This window comes from Symphalangus syndactylus, chromosome 16, assembly GCF_028878055.3.
Source record: "Symphalangus syndactylus isolate Jambi chromosome 16, NHGRI_mSymSyn1-v2.1_pri, whole genome shotgun sequence".
NCBI classification, from domain to species: domain Eukaryota; kingdom Metazoa; phylum Chordata; class Mammalia; order Primates; family Hylobatidae; genus Symphalangus; species Symphalangus syndactylus.
The window spans coordinates 16,294,862-16,314,959 of record NC_072438.2 but is presented as its reverse complement, the minus strand read 5'-3'; the positions used below and the strand labels follow the sequence as shown (position 1 = coordinate 16,314,959).

The 20,098-nt window shown below is 47.7% G+C and overlaps 1 protein-coding gene across 6 annotated transcripts in view; it reads right to left on the bottom strand.

Annotated features, from left to right (window-relative positions):
- The window catches only part of EVC2 (EvC ciliary complex subunit 2), a 145,887-nt gene that overhangs the window by 112,525 nt on the left and 13,264 nt on the right, over positions 1-20,098 (bottom strand). For all 6 annotated transcript variants that reach the window (XM_063619376.1, XM_055245654.2, XM_063619377.1 and 3 more), the window contains exons 3-7: positions 18,996-19,162; positions 13,647-13,715; positions 11,557-11,743; positions 5,680-5,789; positions 1,606-1,659 (exon numbers count right to left, since the gene is read on the bottom strand). In XM_063619376.1, coding sequence (XP_063475446.1) covers positions 1,606-1,659; positions 5,680-5,789; positions 11,557-11,743; positions 13,647-13,715; positions 18,996-19,162 — 587 coding nt within the window. The remainder of the gene's footprint in view (positions 1-1,605; positions 1,660-5,679; positions 5,790-11,556; positions 11,744-13,646; positions 13,716-18,995; positions 19,163-20,098) is intronic.

Below are 20,098 nucleotides of genomic sequence, written 5' to 3'. Positions count from 1 at the left end.
TCAACTTTTTTGTTAAAAACTAAGACACACACACATTAGCCTAGTCCTGCACAGCATCAAGATCAATATCACTGCCTTCCACCCTGACACCTTGTCCCACTGGAAGGTCTTCAGGGGGCAATAACAGGCATGGACCTGTCATCTCCTAGGATAACAATGCCTTATTCTAGAATCCCTCTTGACGGACCTGCCTGAGGCTGATTTATAGGTAAGCTTATTTTGGATTTGATCAGTGGAAGGGATACACTCTAAAATAACAATTAAAAGTATGTATAGTAGGCCAGGCGTGGTGGCTCAGGCCTGTAATCCCAGCACTTTGGGAGGCTGAGGCGGGTGGATCACGAGGTCAGGAGATCGAGACCATCCTGGCTAACACAGTGAAACCCCGTCTCTACTAAAAATACAAAAAATTAGCTGGGCGTGGTGGTGGGCACCTGTAGTCCCAGCTACTCGGGAGGCTGAGGCAGGAGCATGGCATGAACCCGGGAGGCAGAGCTTGCAGTGAGCCGAGATTGCGCCACTGCACTCCAGCCTGGGCGACAGAGCGAGACTCTGTCTCAAAAAAAAAAAAAAAAAAAAAAAGTATATATAGTAAATACATAAACTAGTAACATAGTCTTTTAGTATCATTACCAAGTATTACATTTTGTACATAATTGTATGTGCTAGACTTTTTATGATTGGCAGCACAGTAGGTTTCACACCAGAATCACCAAACAGGTGAGTAAACGCACTGTGCTACGATGGATGTTACACAACCACATTATCACTAGGTGACAGGAATTTTTCAGCTGCATTGTAATCCTATGGGACCACCTTCATATATGCAGTCCACTGTTCACCAAAATGTCATTATGTGGCGCGTGCCTGTATATGTAAGTCCCATGAGTCAACCTAGAGAATCATCGAACCCGGGGGTGGGTGTTGGGGACCCTGACATTCTAGCCATGGGATCTTGGGCCAATCACTTGACTTTAATGTGCCTCGGTTTCCCCATCTAAAATGGCAGAGATTTTAAAATAGAATCTGTCTCACAAGACTGTGGTAAAGATGACATAATTCCACGTATGTAAATTGCTTAGAATGCTTGGCACCCAGTTTTAAGAAACGTGAAGTGTTATTACCTGGTGAATTAACACTTGGTGAATACATGAAAGAGTGAACATGTGAGCTGCAAATGATTAAACTGAAGAACAGAAATGGAGAAGTATTAATGGTGAACGGCAGAAGCAGAGAGACCCGCCCACAGACTGCAGGCTTTGGGAAGATCTGGGAAAACACAATGTCACCAGCACCTTGACCTATTGGCAAACACTGGGGATAGGTAGAAGCGTGGCTGGACAGTAGCACAGACAGGCAGTGGAGCCTCAGCCTGTCCCGCCCACAACTCACCTGCCTTGTCCAGGTGGAGGGTTGTCCAGGGAAACCAGTCAGATAGCCTCAGGGCACACAGGGGACCTGAGAGACTGCACAGAGTCCCAGTCTCAACGCGTAACTGGGGGGCCAAGGCCAGCAGCTGGCCACTCCCCATGGCTCCAAGGATAGGCAGGACCCACATAGCACAGGTGTGCCCTGACGGTGCTCAGGGCATGTCATGTCTCTTACCGTTATGTTTTCTTCTGCTGTTATGGAAAAAAGTGCTTTCAGCTGTGTTCTGTTCTAGAAAAGGAAAAAAGAAAACACTTTCAGCAACAGTTTGGGGTCTGACACATGGGATAACATTTGGTGCGATTTCCAACCCTCCAAGCCTGGAGCTACAATCAGCCCTAACTGCTGCACAGGTCAGAGCTTGTGAAGGTCTCACCATCGGGGGAAGGGCCTGTGGGGATAGGATCCCTCCCTCTCTACAGGAGGCCGTGTGAAATCCAAACACCAGCTTCACTAACATCCAAAGAAAGTCATGGCAGCATGCCCTTGTGGAGAAATGCTTAGGGTTGGGCGCTGACTCCAAGCCTGTGACCAAGGCAGGTCATCTCCACTCTCCCAGCGTTTGCCTCCTTCACAAAGGTAGACGGAATCCTGGGCTCTGACTGCACTGCACGTGTTCTTCTCTCACTCAAATGCACTTGATTCTCCAAGCCCCAACCCGCTGTGGGTCTATTCCTAATGCTCTCTAATATTCCTCTGCTGAGAAGATACAGGAAACAGAAAAATAAAGTGTGTCATGGTATCCACCTGTCTAACCGCATGGTGACCGAAAAGACCCACCATGAGAACATACTTCTTCCTGGGGGTAAAGGCAGAATAGCTTGCCACTGACAGGCCATCTATAGGGTGGTGGTTAGGGCCAGGCTGTCTAAGTTCATACAGGACCCCACTGCTCACCAGCAGTTGGACCTTGGGCAATGTATTAGCCTCTCTGTCTCTCTGTTTTCTCATCTGTGAAATGGTAATCATATTCAATTCACAGAATTGCTACGAGGATTAACTTAGGTAATATAGAACCCTGAAGAGTGCCTGGCACTAGGGAGCGCTATAAAATATTACTGCTATTGGTGGCTGTAGGTAGTAGTAGTAACATTAGCAGCAGCAGCAGTAGTAGTAGCAATAGCAGGCCAGGAGTGGTGGCTCACGCCTGTAATCCCAGCACTTTGGAAGGCCAAGGCAGGTGGATCACCTGAGGTCAGGAGTTCAAGACCAGCCTGGCCAATGTGAAACCCCATCTCTACTAAAAATCAAAAATTAGCCAGGTGTGGTGGCAGGCACCTGTAATTCCAGCTACTCAGGAGGCCGAGGCAGGAGAATGGCTTGAACCCAGGAGGAGGAGGTTGCAGTGAGCTGAGATCATGCCATTGCACTCCAGCCTGGGTGACAAAAGTGAAACACTGTCTCAAAAATAATAATAATAATAATAATAAAATTTTTAAAAAGCAATAGCAATAGTAACAACAGTATCATTATATAGAACCAGACTGGCTGGGCGCGGTGGCTCACACCTGTAATCTCAGCACTTTGGGAGGCCGAGGCGGGTGGATCACCTGAGGCCAGGAGCTCGAGACCAGCCTGGCCAACATGGTGAAACCCCGTCTCTACTAAAAACACAAAAATTAGCCAGGCGTGGTGGTGGGCACCTGTAATTCCAGCTACTCGGGAGGCTGAGAGAGGAGAATCGCTTGAACCCGGGAGGCGGAGGTTGCAGTGAGCCCAGACTGCGCCATTACACTCCAGCCTGGGTGACAAGAGTGAAACTCTGTCTCAAAAAAAAAAAAAAAAAAAAAAAAAAAAGAACCAGACCTTGGGACTTAGAGCTTGCAGCCCAGTGAGCTCAGCAACCCATGTAATTCTCATTACAGACACGACTAAGGCATTTTTCTGTGACCTGAGCTATGCTCCTCCCAAGGTAGCAAATCTCCTGACCCATGCCCTACAGATGTTATGGCAGCAGCACTAGGAAGCAGTGGGACTTCCCAAATCCACCGTGGGCCAGCAGGTGACCTCATGGAGGCTTCAGAGAAAATCAAAATACCCTAAGTCCTCTTTTCATAGCAGGGAAATGGAACAGTTTTAGAATATGACTCTAAAGAAGAGACACCTCTGAGGCATTCATTCACTTGGCCTTTTCTGTTGAGTTACCTCTGCTTTGGAATACGTACGGTGCCTTGGAGTCTCAGGGTCTCCTGAGCTGGAGCCTGAGGCTAAGTTCAGAGCCCACATTCTAGTACATTCTGCTGTGTTCCCACAGATATGCAGATAGGAGCCTAAAGCGTGCTATCAAAGCTTGTCTTCAACTCTTTGTAAAACATAAATCCTCACTCCAGTAAATGCATGCAGTTACATGTTTTAGTTCCCAGCATGAAGCCAGAAAACACGGACCAAGTGGGATTCAACGCAATGTTACTGAGCACCTATTATGTACAGGGTTCTCTTTTTGGCATTGGAGACACAATTGTGAATAGGACACACTAGGTCCCTGGTTTCATGGAGCTGACATTCTAGTGAGGAAGGGAGGGGGTTCCTAAGGGGTAGAGTCAATATCACAGACAGGAACCAAACAAAGTAACAGATGGGACTATTTCAGGGTGGGGCAGGGGAAGCCACGAGGAAGGTCCTCCCGGAGCATGCAGGGAGCCAGGCTCCGCGGAACCACAAACCTCCCCGTCCAAGCCAGCCCGGCCCAGGAACACACACACACAGCTGCCCAGGAACACACAGGGCCGGCCGGGAACACACAGGGCTGCCCGGGAACACACAGGGCCGGCCGGGAACACACAGGGCCGGCCGGGAACACACAGGGCTGCCCGGGAACACACAGGGCTGCCCAGGAACACACACAGCTGCCCGGGGGCTTCGTGATCCTGAGGCTCCTGCCTGAGGACATGGAAGCTTCCATTTCATTTCATTCAGAGTTTCTGATTTGCTTTCTGATGGTTACCTTGTCTTTTCCTTATCATTATCTTACCTTATCTTGCTAATTTACTTGGTTTCCTGTCTTCTGAAATTGCTGAGATTTCTTCTGGACCATTTTATCCCTATTTTCAAAAATCTGTCTTTGTTCTCTATTTTTTTTAACTTTATACTGAATTATTTTCTGGGAGAATTGTCCTTTCCAATAGTTTTATGTAATTTTCTTGTATCTTGTACTTAGCCTCTTTCATGTTATCTAAATTTATCTAAGGTTTTTTGTTTTGTTTTCCCCTCATTGCAGCAGAACCCCCACACTGGCCTCGCAGCCTCAGGGTGGAAGGAGGCCTCAGGAGGAGGCTGCAGGGTACAATCTGATTCTGTTATGTGACCCGGGGCAGTCACAGTCATGCTGTGAGCCGCATCTTCCATGTCCGTGAATAGGGAAGACTTTCTCCAGGGGCTGAAGCCACAGTAAAATGACAAAAAGAAGCAGAGCATCATGATCTCCTTGAAGTCAGGGACCACATCTCCTCCAGCCTGTACCGGGGGTGGGCAGCACCTGCCAGGACAGGCAGCCAGCCAGCGTTCACTGCATAAGTGAACCCACCACAGGGGCAGTGAGAGATGGGGAGACTCACAGTAATGGTGTTATGGGCCAGACTGTGTTTCCCAAAATTTGTATGTTAAAGTTTGAAGTCCCAGTGCCCTAGGATGTGACTGCATTTGGAGAAAGGGTATTTACAGAGGTAACAAGGTAAAGTGAGGTCACTAGCCTTGGTCATGGTCTTGTATGCCTGGTGTCCTTATAGAAGAGGTTGGGACAGACGTGCAGGCAGGGAAGGCCTTAGGAAAACACAGGGAGAAGGCAGCCTCCACAAGCCAAGAACAGGTCTCAGAAGGAATCAGCCCTGCAGACACTGTGATCTCTGGCTTCCAGCCTCCTGGACAATACATTTCTGTTGTTTTTAAGTCTAGTCTGTGGTACTTTGTTATGGTAGCCCTGGAAAATTAATAGTAATGGTAACTACCAGTTAGTTGCTTACAGTGTGCAGGACACAGGGAAGAGAATTCACATGTACTGATTACCTATCCTTATGATAACCTTGTGTGAAGCCCAGAGGGGTTAAGTAACTTAGGCAAAGTCACATGGGCATTACTAAGGGAGCCCGGCTCATGGCAAGGTGTGTGAGACTCCAGGGCCTGTGCCCTTATCTGCTAGGTGGCATCACTGAAGGAAGGAAGGAACAGGTCTCCTGTCTGTCTGAAGCGTCCCTGTTTCTAAAACAACCTCTCTTGGCAGTGGCAAGACAGAGATTAAAGTAACAAAAGTAATACCCGTGACGAGCTCTGAAAGGTGAGTTGGGCAGGAAGCTTGAGGCTCTCCCCGATCCCGAGGTCTCCAGCCTGGAGCGTGGCTGCGTAGCTGACAGCAAAGGCATCTCCCGCTGTGCAGAGAAAAGCACGCGTGACTCAGGGAGGGCTTGGCCATGCCCCCGGCTGTGCCCCACCACACCCCAGACACATCCTGGCCCCTGGCGTCAGTGGTTCCAAGGGAGGTCACCATGGCAGTGATGCCTGCAGCAAGGAAGCCCTTTGTATTGCACACAGCTGGGTGCAGGGAGGGAATTCTCTGAGTGGTAAACTCGGGAGAGTGAGCTGGGTGGACTCCTGGACTCCCAATCCTGACGTTTCCATTCGCAAGTAGGGGTGCACTACCCGCAAAAGGGCTGGCTCTCCCAGCCCTTTCTCACTGTGCAGCGCACCTTGAGAGGTGACAGTGTGCTGGCAGTCCTCACAGCCCTCACTCACTCTCGGTGCCTCCTCTGCCTGGGCTCCCACTTTGGTGGCACTTGAGAAACCCTTCAGCCCACCACTGCACTGTGGGAGCCCCTTTCTGGGCTGGCCAAGACCGGAGCCGGCTCCCTCAGCTTGCAGGGAGGTGTGGAGGGAGAGGCGCAACGGGAAATGGGGCTGCACGTGGCGCTTGCGGGCCAGCTGGAGTTCCGGGTGGGCGTGGGCTTCGCGGGCCCGCACTCGGAGCAGCCGGCCAGTCCTACTGACCCCGAGCAATGAGAGGCTTAGCACCCGTGTTGGGTGGCGCAGACACGTAAGGTACCACAAGATGGCGACAGTTCCGGGTTCTTCCTCCATCTCCACACCTGACGCAATGTTAAACCCGCCAAGAAAGACCCAATAAGGGCCGGGCGCGGTGGCTCACGCTTGTAATCCCAGCACTTTGGGAGGCCAAGGCGGGCGGATCACGAGGTCAGGAGATCGAGACCACAGTGAAACCCCGTCTCTACTAAAAATACAAAAAATTAGCCGGGTGTGGTGGCGGGCGCCTGTAGTCCCAGCTACTCGGAGAGGCTGAGGCAGGAGAATGGCGTGAACCTGGGTGGCGGAGCTTGCAGTGAGCCGAGACTGCGCCACTGCACTCCAGCCTGGGCGACAGAGGGAGACTCCGTCTCAAAAAAAAAAAAAAAAAAAAAAAAAAAAGAAAGACCCAATAAGAAAATAACACCTCCCCACCTCCCACTCCCCCTGCTCATCCCCAGGCCCGCCCCCCAGACCCAATCATCAATACCCACGTAGCCCTAAGGGATATAAATATCCCATCCCAACAGCACTCTCTCTGCGTGACCTGACCTGACTCTGCTAATAAAGATCTCTTGACTGTGTTTGGTGTGCTCTGGGTCTGCCTTTACTGTTTCAACCCGGGCCAGCGGCTGTGGAGGGTGTACTGGGTCCCCCAGCAGCACCAGCCCACTGGCACTGCGCTCGATTTTTCGCCGGGCCTTAGCTGCCTTCCTGCGGAGCAGGGCTGAGAACCTACAGCCCGCCATGCCTGAGCCTCCCACCCCCTCCGTGGGCTCCTGTGTGGCCCCAGCCTCCCCGATGAGCGCCGCCCCCCGCTCCACAGTGCCTAGTCCCATCGACCACCCAAGGGCTGAGGAGTGCGGGCGCACGGTGCAGAAGTGACAGGCAGCTCCACCTGCAGCCCCGGTGCGGGATCCACTGGATGAAGCCAGCTGGGCTCCTAAGTCTGGTGGAGATGTGGAGAACCTTTATGTCTAGCTCAGGGATTGTAAATACACCAATCAGCACCCTGTGTCTAGCTCAGGGTTTGTGAATGCACCAATCGACACTCCGTATCTAGCTACTCTGGTGGGGCCTTGGAGAACCTTCATGTCTAGCTCAGGGATTGTAAATACACCAATCAGCACTCTGTATCTAGCTCAAGGTTTGTAAACGCACCAATCAGCACCCTGTGTCTAGCTCAGGGTTTGTGAATGCACCAATTGACACTCTGTATCTAGCTACTCTGGTGGGGCCTTGGAGAACCTTTGTGTCAACACTCTGTATCTAGCTACTCTGGTGGGGACATGGAGAACCTTTGTGTCTAGCTCAGGGATTGTAAACGCACCAATCAGCGCCCTGTCAAAACAGACCACTCGGCTCTACCAATCAGCAGGATGTGGGTGGGGCCAGATAAGAGAATAAAAGCAGGCTGCCCGAGGCAGCAGTGGCAACCTGCTCGGGTCCCCTTCCACACTGTGGAAGCTTTGTTCTTTCGCTCTTTTGCAATAAATCTTGCTACTGCTCACTCTTTGGGTCCACACTGCTTTTATGAGCTGTAACACTCACCGCGAAGGTCTGCAGCTTCACTCCTGAAGCCAGGGAGACCACGAGCCCACCGAGAGGAACGAAGAACTCCAGACGCACCGCCTTAAGAGCCGTAACACTCACCACGAAGGTCTGCAGCTTCACTCCTGAGCCAGCGAGACCACAAACCCACCAGAAGGAAGAAACTCCGAACACACCCGAACACCAGAAGGAACGAACAACTCCAGACGGGCCACCTTAAGAGCTGTAACACTCACCGCCAGGGTCCACGGCTTCATTCTTGAAGTCAGTGAGACCAAGAACCCACCAATTCCGGACACAACCTCATCCCATAGTAAGTTTGGGTAGGCCGTGCTCAGCCCATCCTGCACGGGAGACGCTGTACCAGGACTGGAGGCCTTCGCCTGATGTGGCCAGGTGGGTGGCGGAGCCTGTCTAACTCTGCCAGTCACTGTTCTCACCTAAGCTTGTCCTCCAATCTGCCTTTCTCCCTAACAGAGTTTACTTATAGCCCTAAAATGCCACAGTATGCCTCATTTCTCAATGTATGCTCACTTGGCCTAAGGAATCACTGGCATTTTTGTTTTAAAAATCTTCAACATTTTCATTTTTATTTAAAATTTTTATTTATTTATTTCTGAGACAGGTTCTATGCTGCCCAGACTAGTCTCAAACTCCCAGGCTCCAGCGATCCTCCTGCCTCAGCCTCCTGAGTAGCTGGGACTTTAGGTGTGGACCATGCCCATCTCATTTTATTTTTATATATCCTAGAGCTAAGATAACGAACGTAAAGTGATAAAGATAATGGCAGTGACAATGACAATGACAGGTAAGGTAGTCATAGTCAGACCTTCCCCATACAGTGATTTCATCACTCTCCACGTGCTGCACCTGCATTAACCCAGCTGATCTCCACACACTGCCCTGAGATGGATGGAGAACATGTGATTTTCTGCAACATACAGAGGAAGAAACTGAGACTGAGAGACAGTGACTGGCTTAGGATCACCCCGCTGATGGACAGGGAGCCACCTGACCCTCTGGGTCCCATCATCTTTTCCCCAAACAACACTGGCTCTAATAAAAGAGAAGCACCAAATAATAATAATGATGAGGTCAGAATGTCAATGAACTGGGACCTGACTGGTCATTTGATTTTACAGTTATCTACTTATGCTTTGGGAAAAAAAAAAAAAAAAGTCTCCTGAAAAAAAAAAAAAAAAAAAAAAAAGTCTCCTGTGCCCCAAGGTGAAAATCAATGTCACATTCCTTGGCATAGTGGTGAGTTCACAGATAAATATGATTTGGACACTGCCCTCAGGGAATGTAGAACCCAGTAGGTAGAGCTAAGCATGGGCATAAATAACAAGAATGGAGCAACAGGAATAAAAATAACACCAACAGTGGCCGGGCGTGGTGGCTCACGCCCGTAATCCTAGCACTTTGGGAGGCCAAGGCAGGTGGATCACCTGAGGTCAGGAGTTCATGACCAGCCTGGGCAACATGGTGAAATCCTGTCTCTACTAAAAATACAAAAATTAGCTGGGCATGGTGGCACACGCCTGTAGACCCAGCTACTTCGGAGGCTGAGGCAGGAGAATCGCTTAAACTCAGCAGGTGGAGGATGCAGTGAGCCGAGATTGCGCCACTGCACTCCAGGCTGGACAACAAGGAGGAAACTCCATCTCAAAAAAAAAAAGAAAAGAAAAGAAAAGAAAAGAAAAAAACACCAACAAAATACCTCTTAACACCAGGAGCCCAGGAGCACTTTCCACAGCCGGGCTGCGTCACACTGCTTTAACTCCCTTACCCTCACAGCGCCTTCCTAGGTAGGTGTTATTAGCATGCCCAGAGAAGAGATGGAGAGCCAAGGTTCAGACACATGCAGTGTGCACGTGCCAGAGCAGAAGTCCATGAATTCACGTGTGGAAAGTGCCTAGAATAGCACTAGGCTCCAAGCAGGGAAGCAGGAAGGGGCAGGTAATCTCTGTGGAAGTTTGGAGGCAGAGGGGTGACTTTGGGACAAGGGATTGGGTAGGGCTTTCTAGAAAAGGTGACACCAGGGCCAGGTCCCACAGAATAGAGATGATTTGTATATTCGGAGTTGGGGAGAGGTGCTTTCCTGACCCACACAAGAGCAAGAGTAGATGCTAGGAGATAGGAGAAGGGTAGGAAGCTGGGTCTGGCAGGAGCATGGACCATGAAAGGTCTGCGGGGAAATGAGATGAGAGACGTGCAGGACCACAGGCTGGAGAGGGTGTTGGACACCTTCCCTTTACCAGGCAGAGTGATTGGGTGACATTGTCTCCTTGATTCAATCTCTACGACTCCACAATGGACTGATATTCGCATGACCAGAGCACTTCAATAGCTTTCCAGAAGCCATGTAGCTTCTCAGTCACAAGGCTGGGAGTCACCCAGGTCCATCTGAGGCTGTGTCTATGCTCTGCTCGTGGCTCCGTGCTCCATGCTTTGAACACGAGTTAAGAATAGCGGATTCATCTTTACATCATTGAAGGCAGGAAAGCACTGAAGGTCACTTAGCTGGGACATCTCATAACAACTTTTATGACATCATTTAAATCAGAGCCAGCAAAAAGGTCACTACTTGTGGGCAAGCTCCACTAGTAGCTTCTGTCAATAATAGCGTGTGAAGGAGGATTCTGAGGCCTTATCTAGGCTCAGAGGGAAGGAGCAGCACGACCGATGAGCAATGTGTGCCGTGAGTACGGCGGCATGGAGTCGGTAAGAGTCCAGGCGTGTGAGAAGCATGACGGTTTAATGGTTACCAGGGTGCACAGGGAAGCCACACTGCCTGAGCTTGACTCAGCCTTGACAGTGGCCAGCCCTACGACCTCGGGCAAGCTTCTCAGCCACTTTAGTCCCAGTCTCTTCACCTGTAATGAGGTCCTACTAAGAATAAAAGATGTCTTTGCCCTCCTAGGGAAACTGAGTTCTGAAGCCATGGTACCAACTGAATCCCAGAATTGGTTTTAAACCTGCTTAATTGACCACTAACAACCCACCTCAGGAAACGAACCTCTGAAAGCCAACGAGTGAGGGTGGCAGAGTCTACAGGCCAACCAAGCAGCCCTGGAGTTACCCCAGTGAACATGCTTGAATACACCTGAACACACCTGGACAGCTCAAGAACATGCTACTGAGACGGATGTCAACCCACTCCCACTCTGTCCAGCACAACCCAAAACAAACTCTTCATCTTCCTGAGTGATGATTAATTTTGGTGATCTGAGTGACAGGTATACTGAGGTCCACTGTAAACTCTATCTTTGTGTATGTTTGAAATTTTTCATAATAAAAATTGACTATATATTTTCAAAAATTTCCCACAACTCTTTCCCCAAATCCAACATCTCTCTAAGATAAATGAGAAATTCAGCTTTTTGGTTACAGATATTGAATGTGGTCTCTTTTTTTGATAGTCTAATAGTAAGATCCACTGTGAGGATTAAGAGAGTGAACACGTGTAAGGCTTTAAGAACATGCCTGACCCAGAACACATTCACCTGGAAGTATCTGTACATATTCTCACTTGTCATCCCTGACTTCAGAAGGCTTTGCTGTTACCTTGCAGAAACTTCTTGCTAAAAGCCTGGAATCCTTCCGAGGTCCTGTTTCCGATGGAGTCCCGAATGGTGAGACCAGCGATGCTGTCCAGCAAGAGCAGCTCTGAGAGGTTGGCTGACGAAGGTGTCTTGGTGTTGTTAACAAGCAGCCATATGTGGGCTGTCTGTGCTTTGCTTGGCCCAGACACCTAGGGCAGAAGGAGAAGGCATGAGGGCAGATTTACTGACAAGTCCAGCTTCCTGAAATGGGGCATGAGCCCAGCCTGTGCACATTAGGCATCCAGGAAGAAGGAGGGTAGCACGGTCTCGCAGACGTTCTGGGAATTTATCAGGCTCCATATGATTTCAAAGACCCCCAAGAGGGTTTTGACCCACACTTGCCAAGCTGTTGCTTGGAGACAGTTTCAAAGAAACTGAGATGCTGAAATGCAGTGAAATCATCCCTGCAGATAATCCTAGAAGAAAAAATCTCCAAGTGCAGAACAGTCAGGTTGGGGAGATTGTGACAACCAGCGTTACCAAGCAAACAATGGCTCTTTGGCACTTAGTTATTTTGAAGATTCAGCCTCAGCCCAGGGTCTATGATGGTCATGTGATCTCCAGGAAGGACCTGAGCAGCTCATCTGCCTCTTGGATCATCTCCCACATTCAGGCTTTGCCCAGCATGTGTCTCAATGGCTCTACTGCCGGAAGCCATCCAGTGGCCCATGCAGCAGGCTCATCACCTGGGCTCTGCACTCTTGCCCTGCCTTCCTCTCTAATCTTGTCTCCCAGCTCTCCCGCACCAGCTTCTCCCCAGCTCTGCTGAAATACATGCAGGAGCTGGAAAAAAGAGAAGGAAGCAATGTGTGTGCTGAGATGAGTGAGCTCTGGAATATAAGAAGTGATAAAAGCAAGCGTCAGAACTGTGTGTGTGATATACTGCCACCTATGTGAAAAAAAGTGGGGGAGAAAGAAGGTACACTTCTGTATACACGCATGTGCACACACTTATAACTGCATGCATATGGCAAAAAAAGTCACTAGAAGGATATACAAGAAACTAACACTGATTGCATCCAGGAAGGCAAACAATGTAGTTGAGGGCCTGTGATAAAATGAGGGTGGCACAGGAAAGGCTTAAATCAGCAGGCCTGGGCTGTCCAAACCCTCCACATTCAAGAGAAAGGACCGGCCCTTCACCAGCTCCTGAGAGCCTGCAGAATATGTTTGCCTGATTACAGTGTGGGTTTTTTTTTTTTTTTTTTTTTATGCCTGGGTCCTTTGATCCACCAGATAGCTGATGCCAATGATTTGTGGTGGGTGCCTTGGACCCTGCTGTACTGAAATGACCTCTGGAGGGGCTGGAGAATGAGTAACTTGAGGTCAGTCTCATGGGTGCTCCATGTCTATGTGACTGAGCCTGAGAAAAACTCTCGACCCCAAGGCTCCAGTGAGTTTCCCTGGTTGGCAATATTCCATCCGCACTGTCATACATCATTGCTGGAAGAACTAAGCTCCGTCCACACAACTCATCCACTGAGAGAGGACAGCTGGAAGCTCATGCCTGGTCTCTCCTGGGATCTGCGACATTCACCTTTTTCCTTTCCTGGCTTTAATCTGTACCCTTTCTCTGTAATGAACTGTAACTGAGCAGAATGGCTTTTCTGAGTTCTGTAAGTCCTTCTAGAAAATCACTGACCCTGAGGCAGGTGCTGGAGACCCCTGACACAAGGATGATATGTGGGATTAGTAACCATCTTGTGGGATTAGGAAGGTTAAAGACCTAAAAAACATTAAACGACTTTGAAAACTGTCAGGTACCCTATTAATGATAATAATCTGAAACAAAATATATCATACTTTTTTCCCATTCTAAATGATCACTGTGGATTTTTGCTGACAATTATTTAATTATAACAAAAATAATCTCAGTCCTAGGGTTGCCATATGAGATATCAGAGACCTTGCTGTTTGTTCATTACTCATGTGTCTAGACTTGTGTAGGTAAGCCCATGATTTATAAGTTCTTAAATACATGACTCTACTAAAATGATCTGGGCAAAATCCAATTATTTTCTCTTCAAATATACAACACCAATGGAAACTTACCAGTGCACATTTCTGAAAAATTACTCCATTCTCAGAAGTCCCTTGAACTTCTCTTGAAATGTCCCCATACTACAATAAAATGTGAAAGTTATTAGAAAATAGAAAATGAGAAATATTTCATGCTATATATATTTAATAAAAGTACAAGATAATGAAATTTTTACAGAGGGTAGAAGGATTACTGCTACTAATCCTTAAGTAATCTTGAAGTCTTATTTTTAAAAGAGCATTAAAGGATTGGAAATTAAAACTTATGGAAAGAAGAATATGGACATGAGCTTACACCACAGTGTATTCCTGGTCTGGGTGCATGTGTGGGACATCTGTTGTCACAGGGCTCAGCCAACCAAGACTGATATACCAGCAAGGGGTATGTGGGCAGACCAGTGAAGGTATCATTTTACATGTACCGGGTGCTTCCCAGGTGTGGGCTGACAGTACACCTGTGCACCACGGTGCGCTGGAACAAAGGGCAGTGTGTCTGGGGGCTGGGGGCAGCCTCTCTGTGAGCTTGATCCGTCATCAACATAGGGAATCCTCCCGCCAAGGCTTGGCTGCCTCCAGCCCTGCAATGGCTCAGCTTCCTCCAGCCCTGCAATGGCTCCTATGAAAAGGTTCCAAAGGAAATCCAGGGCTCATCCATCAAATACAAGCCTCCTGCTGCCCTTGAAACCACAGGTTTCCTTTCCCTTTGACTAATAACAAATATCTGTTCATTTCTGCTCTTGCCATACTCCGTAGCTACCCCAGGGCCCTGCAGTATCCACACACCTCCTTTAAATGGGACTAGACCCTTACTTCATCAAGGAAGCTCTCCTTGGCTCTCCTTGCTGTGATGACCACGTCTTTCCCACTCTCTGCCTTGAGCACCTGTCACCTGCAGTGGAACAAGCTGTATTCTGAGTCACGGACTCTGGCAGCTCTCAGTGATATTAATAATCATATGTTTTGTTTCTTTTTTATTTTTATTTTTATTTTTGTAGAGATGGGGTCTTGCTGTGTTTCCCAGGCTGGTCTTGGACTCCTGGCCTCAAGTGATCCTCCTGCCTTGGCCTCCCAAGGTGCTGGGATTGCAAACATGAGCCACCACACTGGGCCTAATAACCATGAAATGTCTGTCATTGGCTGAGGGCCAGGCATGGCACCCATCACTTTACACACACGAGTTCTATTACTCCCATTTTATAGATGAGGAAACTAAGGCTCAGAAAGGTTAGCACTCTTGCCAAAGGTCATGCAGGCAGGAAGCTCGAGACTCTACCCATGCCTGTGTGACTCCAAATCCTGTGATCTTTCCACAACACGCATTCCCTCTCCACGGTGTCACCCTCTCATTGTATAGAAAATTAACAAAAATGATTATCTCAATAGATGCAGAAAAGGCCTTTGACAAAATTCAACAACGCTTCATGCTAAAAACTCTCAATAAATTAGGTATTGATGGGACGTATCTCAAAATAATAAGAGCTATCTATGACAAACCCACAGCCAATATCATACTGAATGGGCAAAAACTGGAAGCATTCCCTTTGAAAACTGGCACAAGACAGGGATGCCTTCTCTCACCACTCCTATTCAACATAGTGCTGGAAGTTCTGGCCACGGCAATCAGGCAGGAGAAGGAAACAAAGGGTATTCAATTAGGAAAAGAGGAAGTCAAATTGTCCCTGTTTGCAGATGACATGATTGTATATCTAGAAAACCCCAGTGTCTCAGCCCAAAATCTCCTTAAGCTGATTAGCAACTTCAGCAAAGTCTCAGGATACAAAATCAGTGTACAAAAATCACAAGCATTCTTGTACACCAATCACAGACAAACAGAGAGCCAAATCATGAGTGAACTCCCATTCACAATTGCTTCAAAGAGAATAAAATACCTAGGAATCCAACTTATAAGGGATGTGAAGGACCTCTTCTAGGAGAACTACAAACCACTGCTCAGTGAAATAAAAGAGGATACAAACAAATGGAAGAACATCCCATGCTCATGGGTTGGAAGAATCAATATCGTGAAAATGGCCATACTGCCCAAGGTAATTTATAGATTCAATGCCATCCCCATCAAGCTACCAATGACTTTCTTCATAGAATTGTAAAAAACTACTTTAAAGTTCATATGGAACTAAAAAAGAGCCCGCATCGCCAAGTCAATCCTAAGCCAAAAGAACAAAGCTGGAGGCATCATGCTACCTGACTTCAAACCATACTACAAGGCTACAGTAACCAAAACAGCATGGTACTGGTACCACAACAGAGACCTAGATCAATGGAACAGAACAGAGCCCTCAGAAATAATGCCTCATATCTACAACTATCTGATCTTTGACAAACCTGACAAAAACAAGAAATGGGGAAAGGATTCCCTATTTAATAAATGGTGCTGGGAAAACTGGCTACCCATATGTAGAAAGCTGAAACTGGATCCCTTCCTTACACCTTATACAAAAATTAATTCAAGATGGATTAAAGACTTACATGTTAGACCTAAAACCATAAAAACCCTAGAAGAAAACCTATGCAATACCATTCAGGACATAGGCGTGGGCAAGGACTTCATGTCTAAAACACCAAAAGCAATGGCAACAAAAGCCAAAATTGACAAATGGGATCTAATTAAACTAAAGAGCTTCTGCACAGCAAAAGAAACTACCATCAGAGTCAACAGGCAACCTACAGAATGGGAGAAAATTTTTGCAACCTACTCATCTGACAAAGGGCTAATATCCAGAATCTACAATGAACTCAAACAAATTTACAAGAAAAAAAAAAAACAATCCCATCAAAAAGTGGGCAAAGGACATGAACAGACACTTCTCAAAAGAAGACATTTATGCAGCCAAAAAACACATGAAAAAATGCTCATCATCACTGGCCATCAGAGAAATGCAAATCAAAACTACAATGAGATACCATCTCACACCAGTTAGAATGGCCATCATTAAAAAGTCAGGAAACAACAGGTGCTGGAGAGGATGTGGAGAAACAGGAACACTTTTACACTGTTGGTGGGACTGTAAACTAGTTCAACCATTGTGGAAGTCAGTGTGGCGATTCCTCAGGGATCTAGAACTAGAAATACCATTTGACCCAGCCATCCCACTACTGGGTATATACCCAAAGGACTATAAATCATGCTGCTATAAAGACACATGCACACGTATGTTTATTGCAGCACTATTCACAATAGCAAAGACTTGGAACCAACCCAAATGTCCAACAACAATAGACTGGATTAAGAAAATGTGGCACATATACACCATGGAATACTATGCAGCCATAACAAATGATGAGTTCATGTCCTTTGTAGGGACATGGATGAAACTGGAAACCATCATTCTCAGTAAACTATCACAAGGACAAAAAACCAAACACCGCATGTTCTCACTCATAGGTGGGAGCTGAACAATGAGAACTCATGGACACAGGAAGGGGAACATCACACTCTGGGGACTGTTGTGGGGTGGGGGGACGGGGAGGGACAGCATTAGGAGATACACCTAATGCTAAATGACGAGTTAATGGGTGCAGCACACCAACATGGCACACGTATGCATATGTGACAAACCTGCACATTGTGCACATGTACCCTAAAACCTAAAGTATAATAATAAAAAAAAAGAAAATTAACAAAAATGCCATTTTCCAAAGAACACAGGGACAATATGCAACAGCATCAGCCTGCCCCAGGCCTCTGATTCAGTTGAGCTTCCATCCACCACACCCACCCTAATGCCTTTTTAACGTGCTAGGACCCTAAGAGAATTTGCCAAAGCCCTCGAGCACGGACCTGGCTTTCTCTTCTTCTGACCTTCATATAGCATCTTGTAAACAATAACTAATAAATACAGCTTGTGGTGCAAATAAACACAGAAGAGATGACTGAGTATGGAGGGTGCTGCCTGGTGAGGTGACGAGTTACCTGCAACTGGAGAGGACTGGAAAGAACAATGAGTACTGTAGCGGGTTCAGAGATGGCCCCCAAAGGGCATGTCCGTGTTCTGATCCCCAGAACCTGTGCATGTGTCCTTCCTTGGGAAAGAGGTCTCTGAAGATGTAATTAAACTAAGGCTCTCAAGAGATCATCCTGGACTATCCAGGTGGGGCTGACATCCAATGACAAGTGTCCTTATAAGTGGTACATGGAGAAGACACAGACACAGAGGAGGCCAAGAACAGATGGAGGGAAAGAGTCTAGCGATCCAGCCACAGCCAAGGAAGGCCTGGAGCCACCAGAAGCTGGAAGAGGGAGGAGGATGCTCCCCTAGAGCCTGCAGAGGGAGCGTGGCCCCGCCAGCACCTTGCTTCCAGACTTCTAACCTCCCCAGCAGCGAGAAAATACATTCCTGTTGTTTTCAGCCATGCTGTTTGTGGTCACTTGTTACAGCAGCCCCAGGAAATTAACATCACTACTTAGCAGGGAGCCCAAAAAAGGGCCCTTGGCCATCGTAGCTCATTGGCCAAGCTCAACGGTTCTCATACCACGTTAAGTCACTGAATCCACGTTACATAAAACAGGACAGAAAACACAGCAAGAGTATGGAGCTCTGCCACTTCTACCTGTGGGACATGGAACTAGTTTCTTAATCTGTCTCATCCTCAATTTCCCATCTGTAAAATGAGAATAAAAATATTACTGTTTAAGAAACTCGGCCGGACGCGGTGGCTCACACTTGTAATCCCAGCACTTTGGGAGGCCAAGGCGGGCAGATCACGAGGTCAGGAGATCGAGACCACGGTGAAACCCCATCTCTACTAAAAATACAAAAAAAAAAATTAGCCGGGCGTGGTGGCGGGCGCCTGTAGTCCCAGCTACTCGGAGAGGCTGAGGCAGGAGAATGGCGTGAACACGGGAGGCGGAGCTTGCAGTGAGCCGAGATTGCGCCACTGCACTCTAGCCTGGGCGACAGAGTGAGACTCTGTTTCAAAAAAAAAAAGAAACTCATAATGAGGCTCAAGTGAGATTATACATAGAAAGTGCTAAACCCAGTGCCCAGCCCATAGTAAATGCTTGTGAAATGCTCACTGCTCTTATGGGCACAGTCATCTTTAATAGCTGGGAGTCACTCCGTCTGGTTAAAGCACAATCCAATCCCTGCTTCAGAAACACCAGATGAGGCAGCCTAATGCTGAGTCAAACCTCCTCTCCATCTAAATACTGTATGTTGTGTAGCAGAAACAGCACCTTGGAAAAATAAATGGATTTGCTCCCCAATGATAACTATATTTAGTGAAAGATGAGGAATAGGGTTTTTTTAAGCAACAAAAGCTTGTGCCATTTTATACATAGCCCAAAATTGGTTTCTTTCCAACTTCTGGTATTTGTGTTAAAGTATTGAACTTACTACTTACCAGGTGGTGTGTCATAGGAGACTCTCTTTTAAATAAGTTCTTCTTAGGCCAGGAGGGTATAAAAGCAAATAAGGAATGAGCCCATGGTCCACTAGAGGCTGCAGAAGTTGAGAGTGAGATAAAGACTTCCCTTTTCTTGTCCAATTTCATTCCAAGTGGTGCTTCCACTGCAAAAGAGCAACACGCACATCTTATATAATGTGGAAAGACAGTAAGACATAGAGCTTAACCTCTAATAACAGACTACAGGGTACATGGAAGGCACCTGGAAGATGTTTGCTGGGTAAGTAAATGAATGAATGAATGATATCATCTCTTTGCCAGGAAAATGAGACATGCTCACTGGGACGCTACAGAACTTAAGAGCATTTTTCAAAGCCTCATCTCCTTACCTGGGTTGGGCGGCCCCACTAGGAATCAGAACCGCTGGGCAAGAACGGTGCCTGGGGTGATTCTTGCACACATGACATTAGACAGTCCTGGGCTCGAGTCCTGGCTCTGCCCCTCCAGCTGTGAGTCCTTGGGCATAACCTCTAACCTCTCTATACCTCGGTTTGCTTAATTCTAAGGCAAACAGCATAGGTCTCACCTCACTAGGTCCTTCTGGGCACCTGCCTACTGCAGAGTAAGCCCTCAGTGAACACCACCAACCACCATCCTAAAGAGGATGTGTGCATGGCCAGACACAAATGCCTGCTGAGCCCTCCAATAGGAAATGACTCCCGGGCCGGGCGTGGCGGCTCACGCGCGTAATCCTAGCACTTTGGGAGGCCGAGGTGGGCAGAACATGAAGTCAAAAGATCGAGACTATCCTGGCCAACATGGTGAAACCCTGTCTCTACTAAAATACAAAAAATTAGCCTGGCGTGGTGGCGCATGCCTGTTGTCCCAGCTATTCAGGAGGGTGAGGCAGGGGAATCGCTTGAACCCGGGAGGTGGAGGTTGCAATGAGCCGATATCATGCTGCTGCACTCCAGCTTGGCGACAGAGCAAGAATCTGTCTCAAAAAAAAAAAAAAAAAAAAAGAGAAATGACTCCCTTAGATTTTTCTCTGTGTCAATACATTTGGAAAGTTCATGAGCATTGTGTGTAAAGCACAGGAA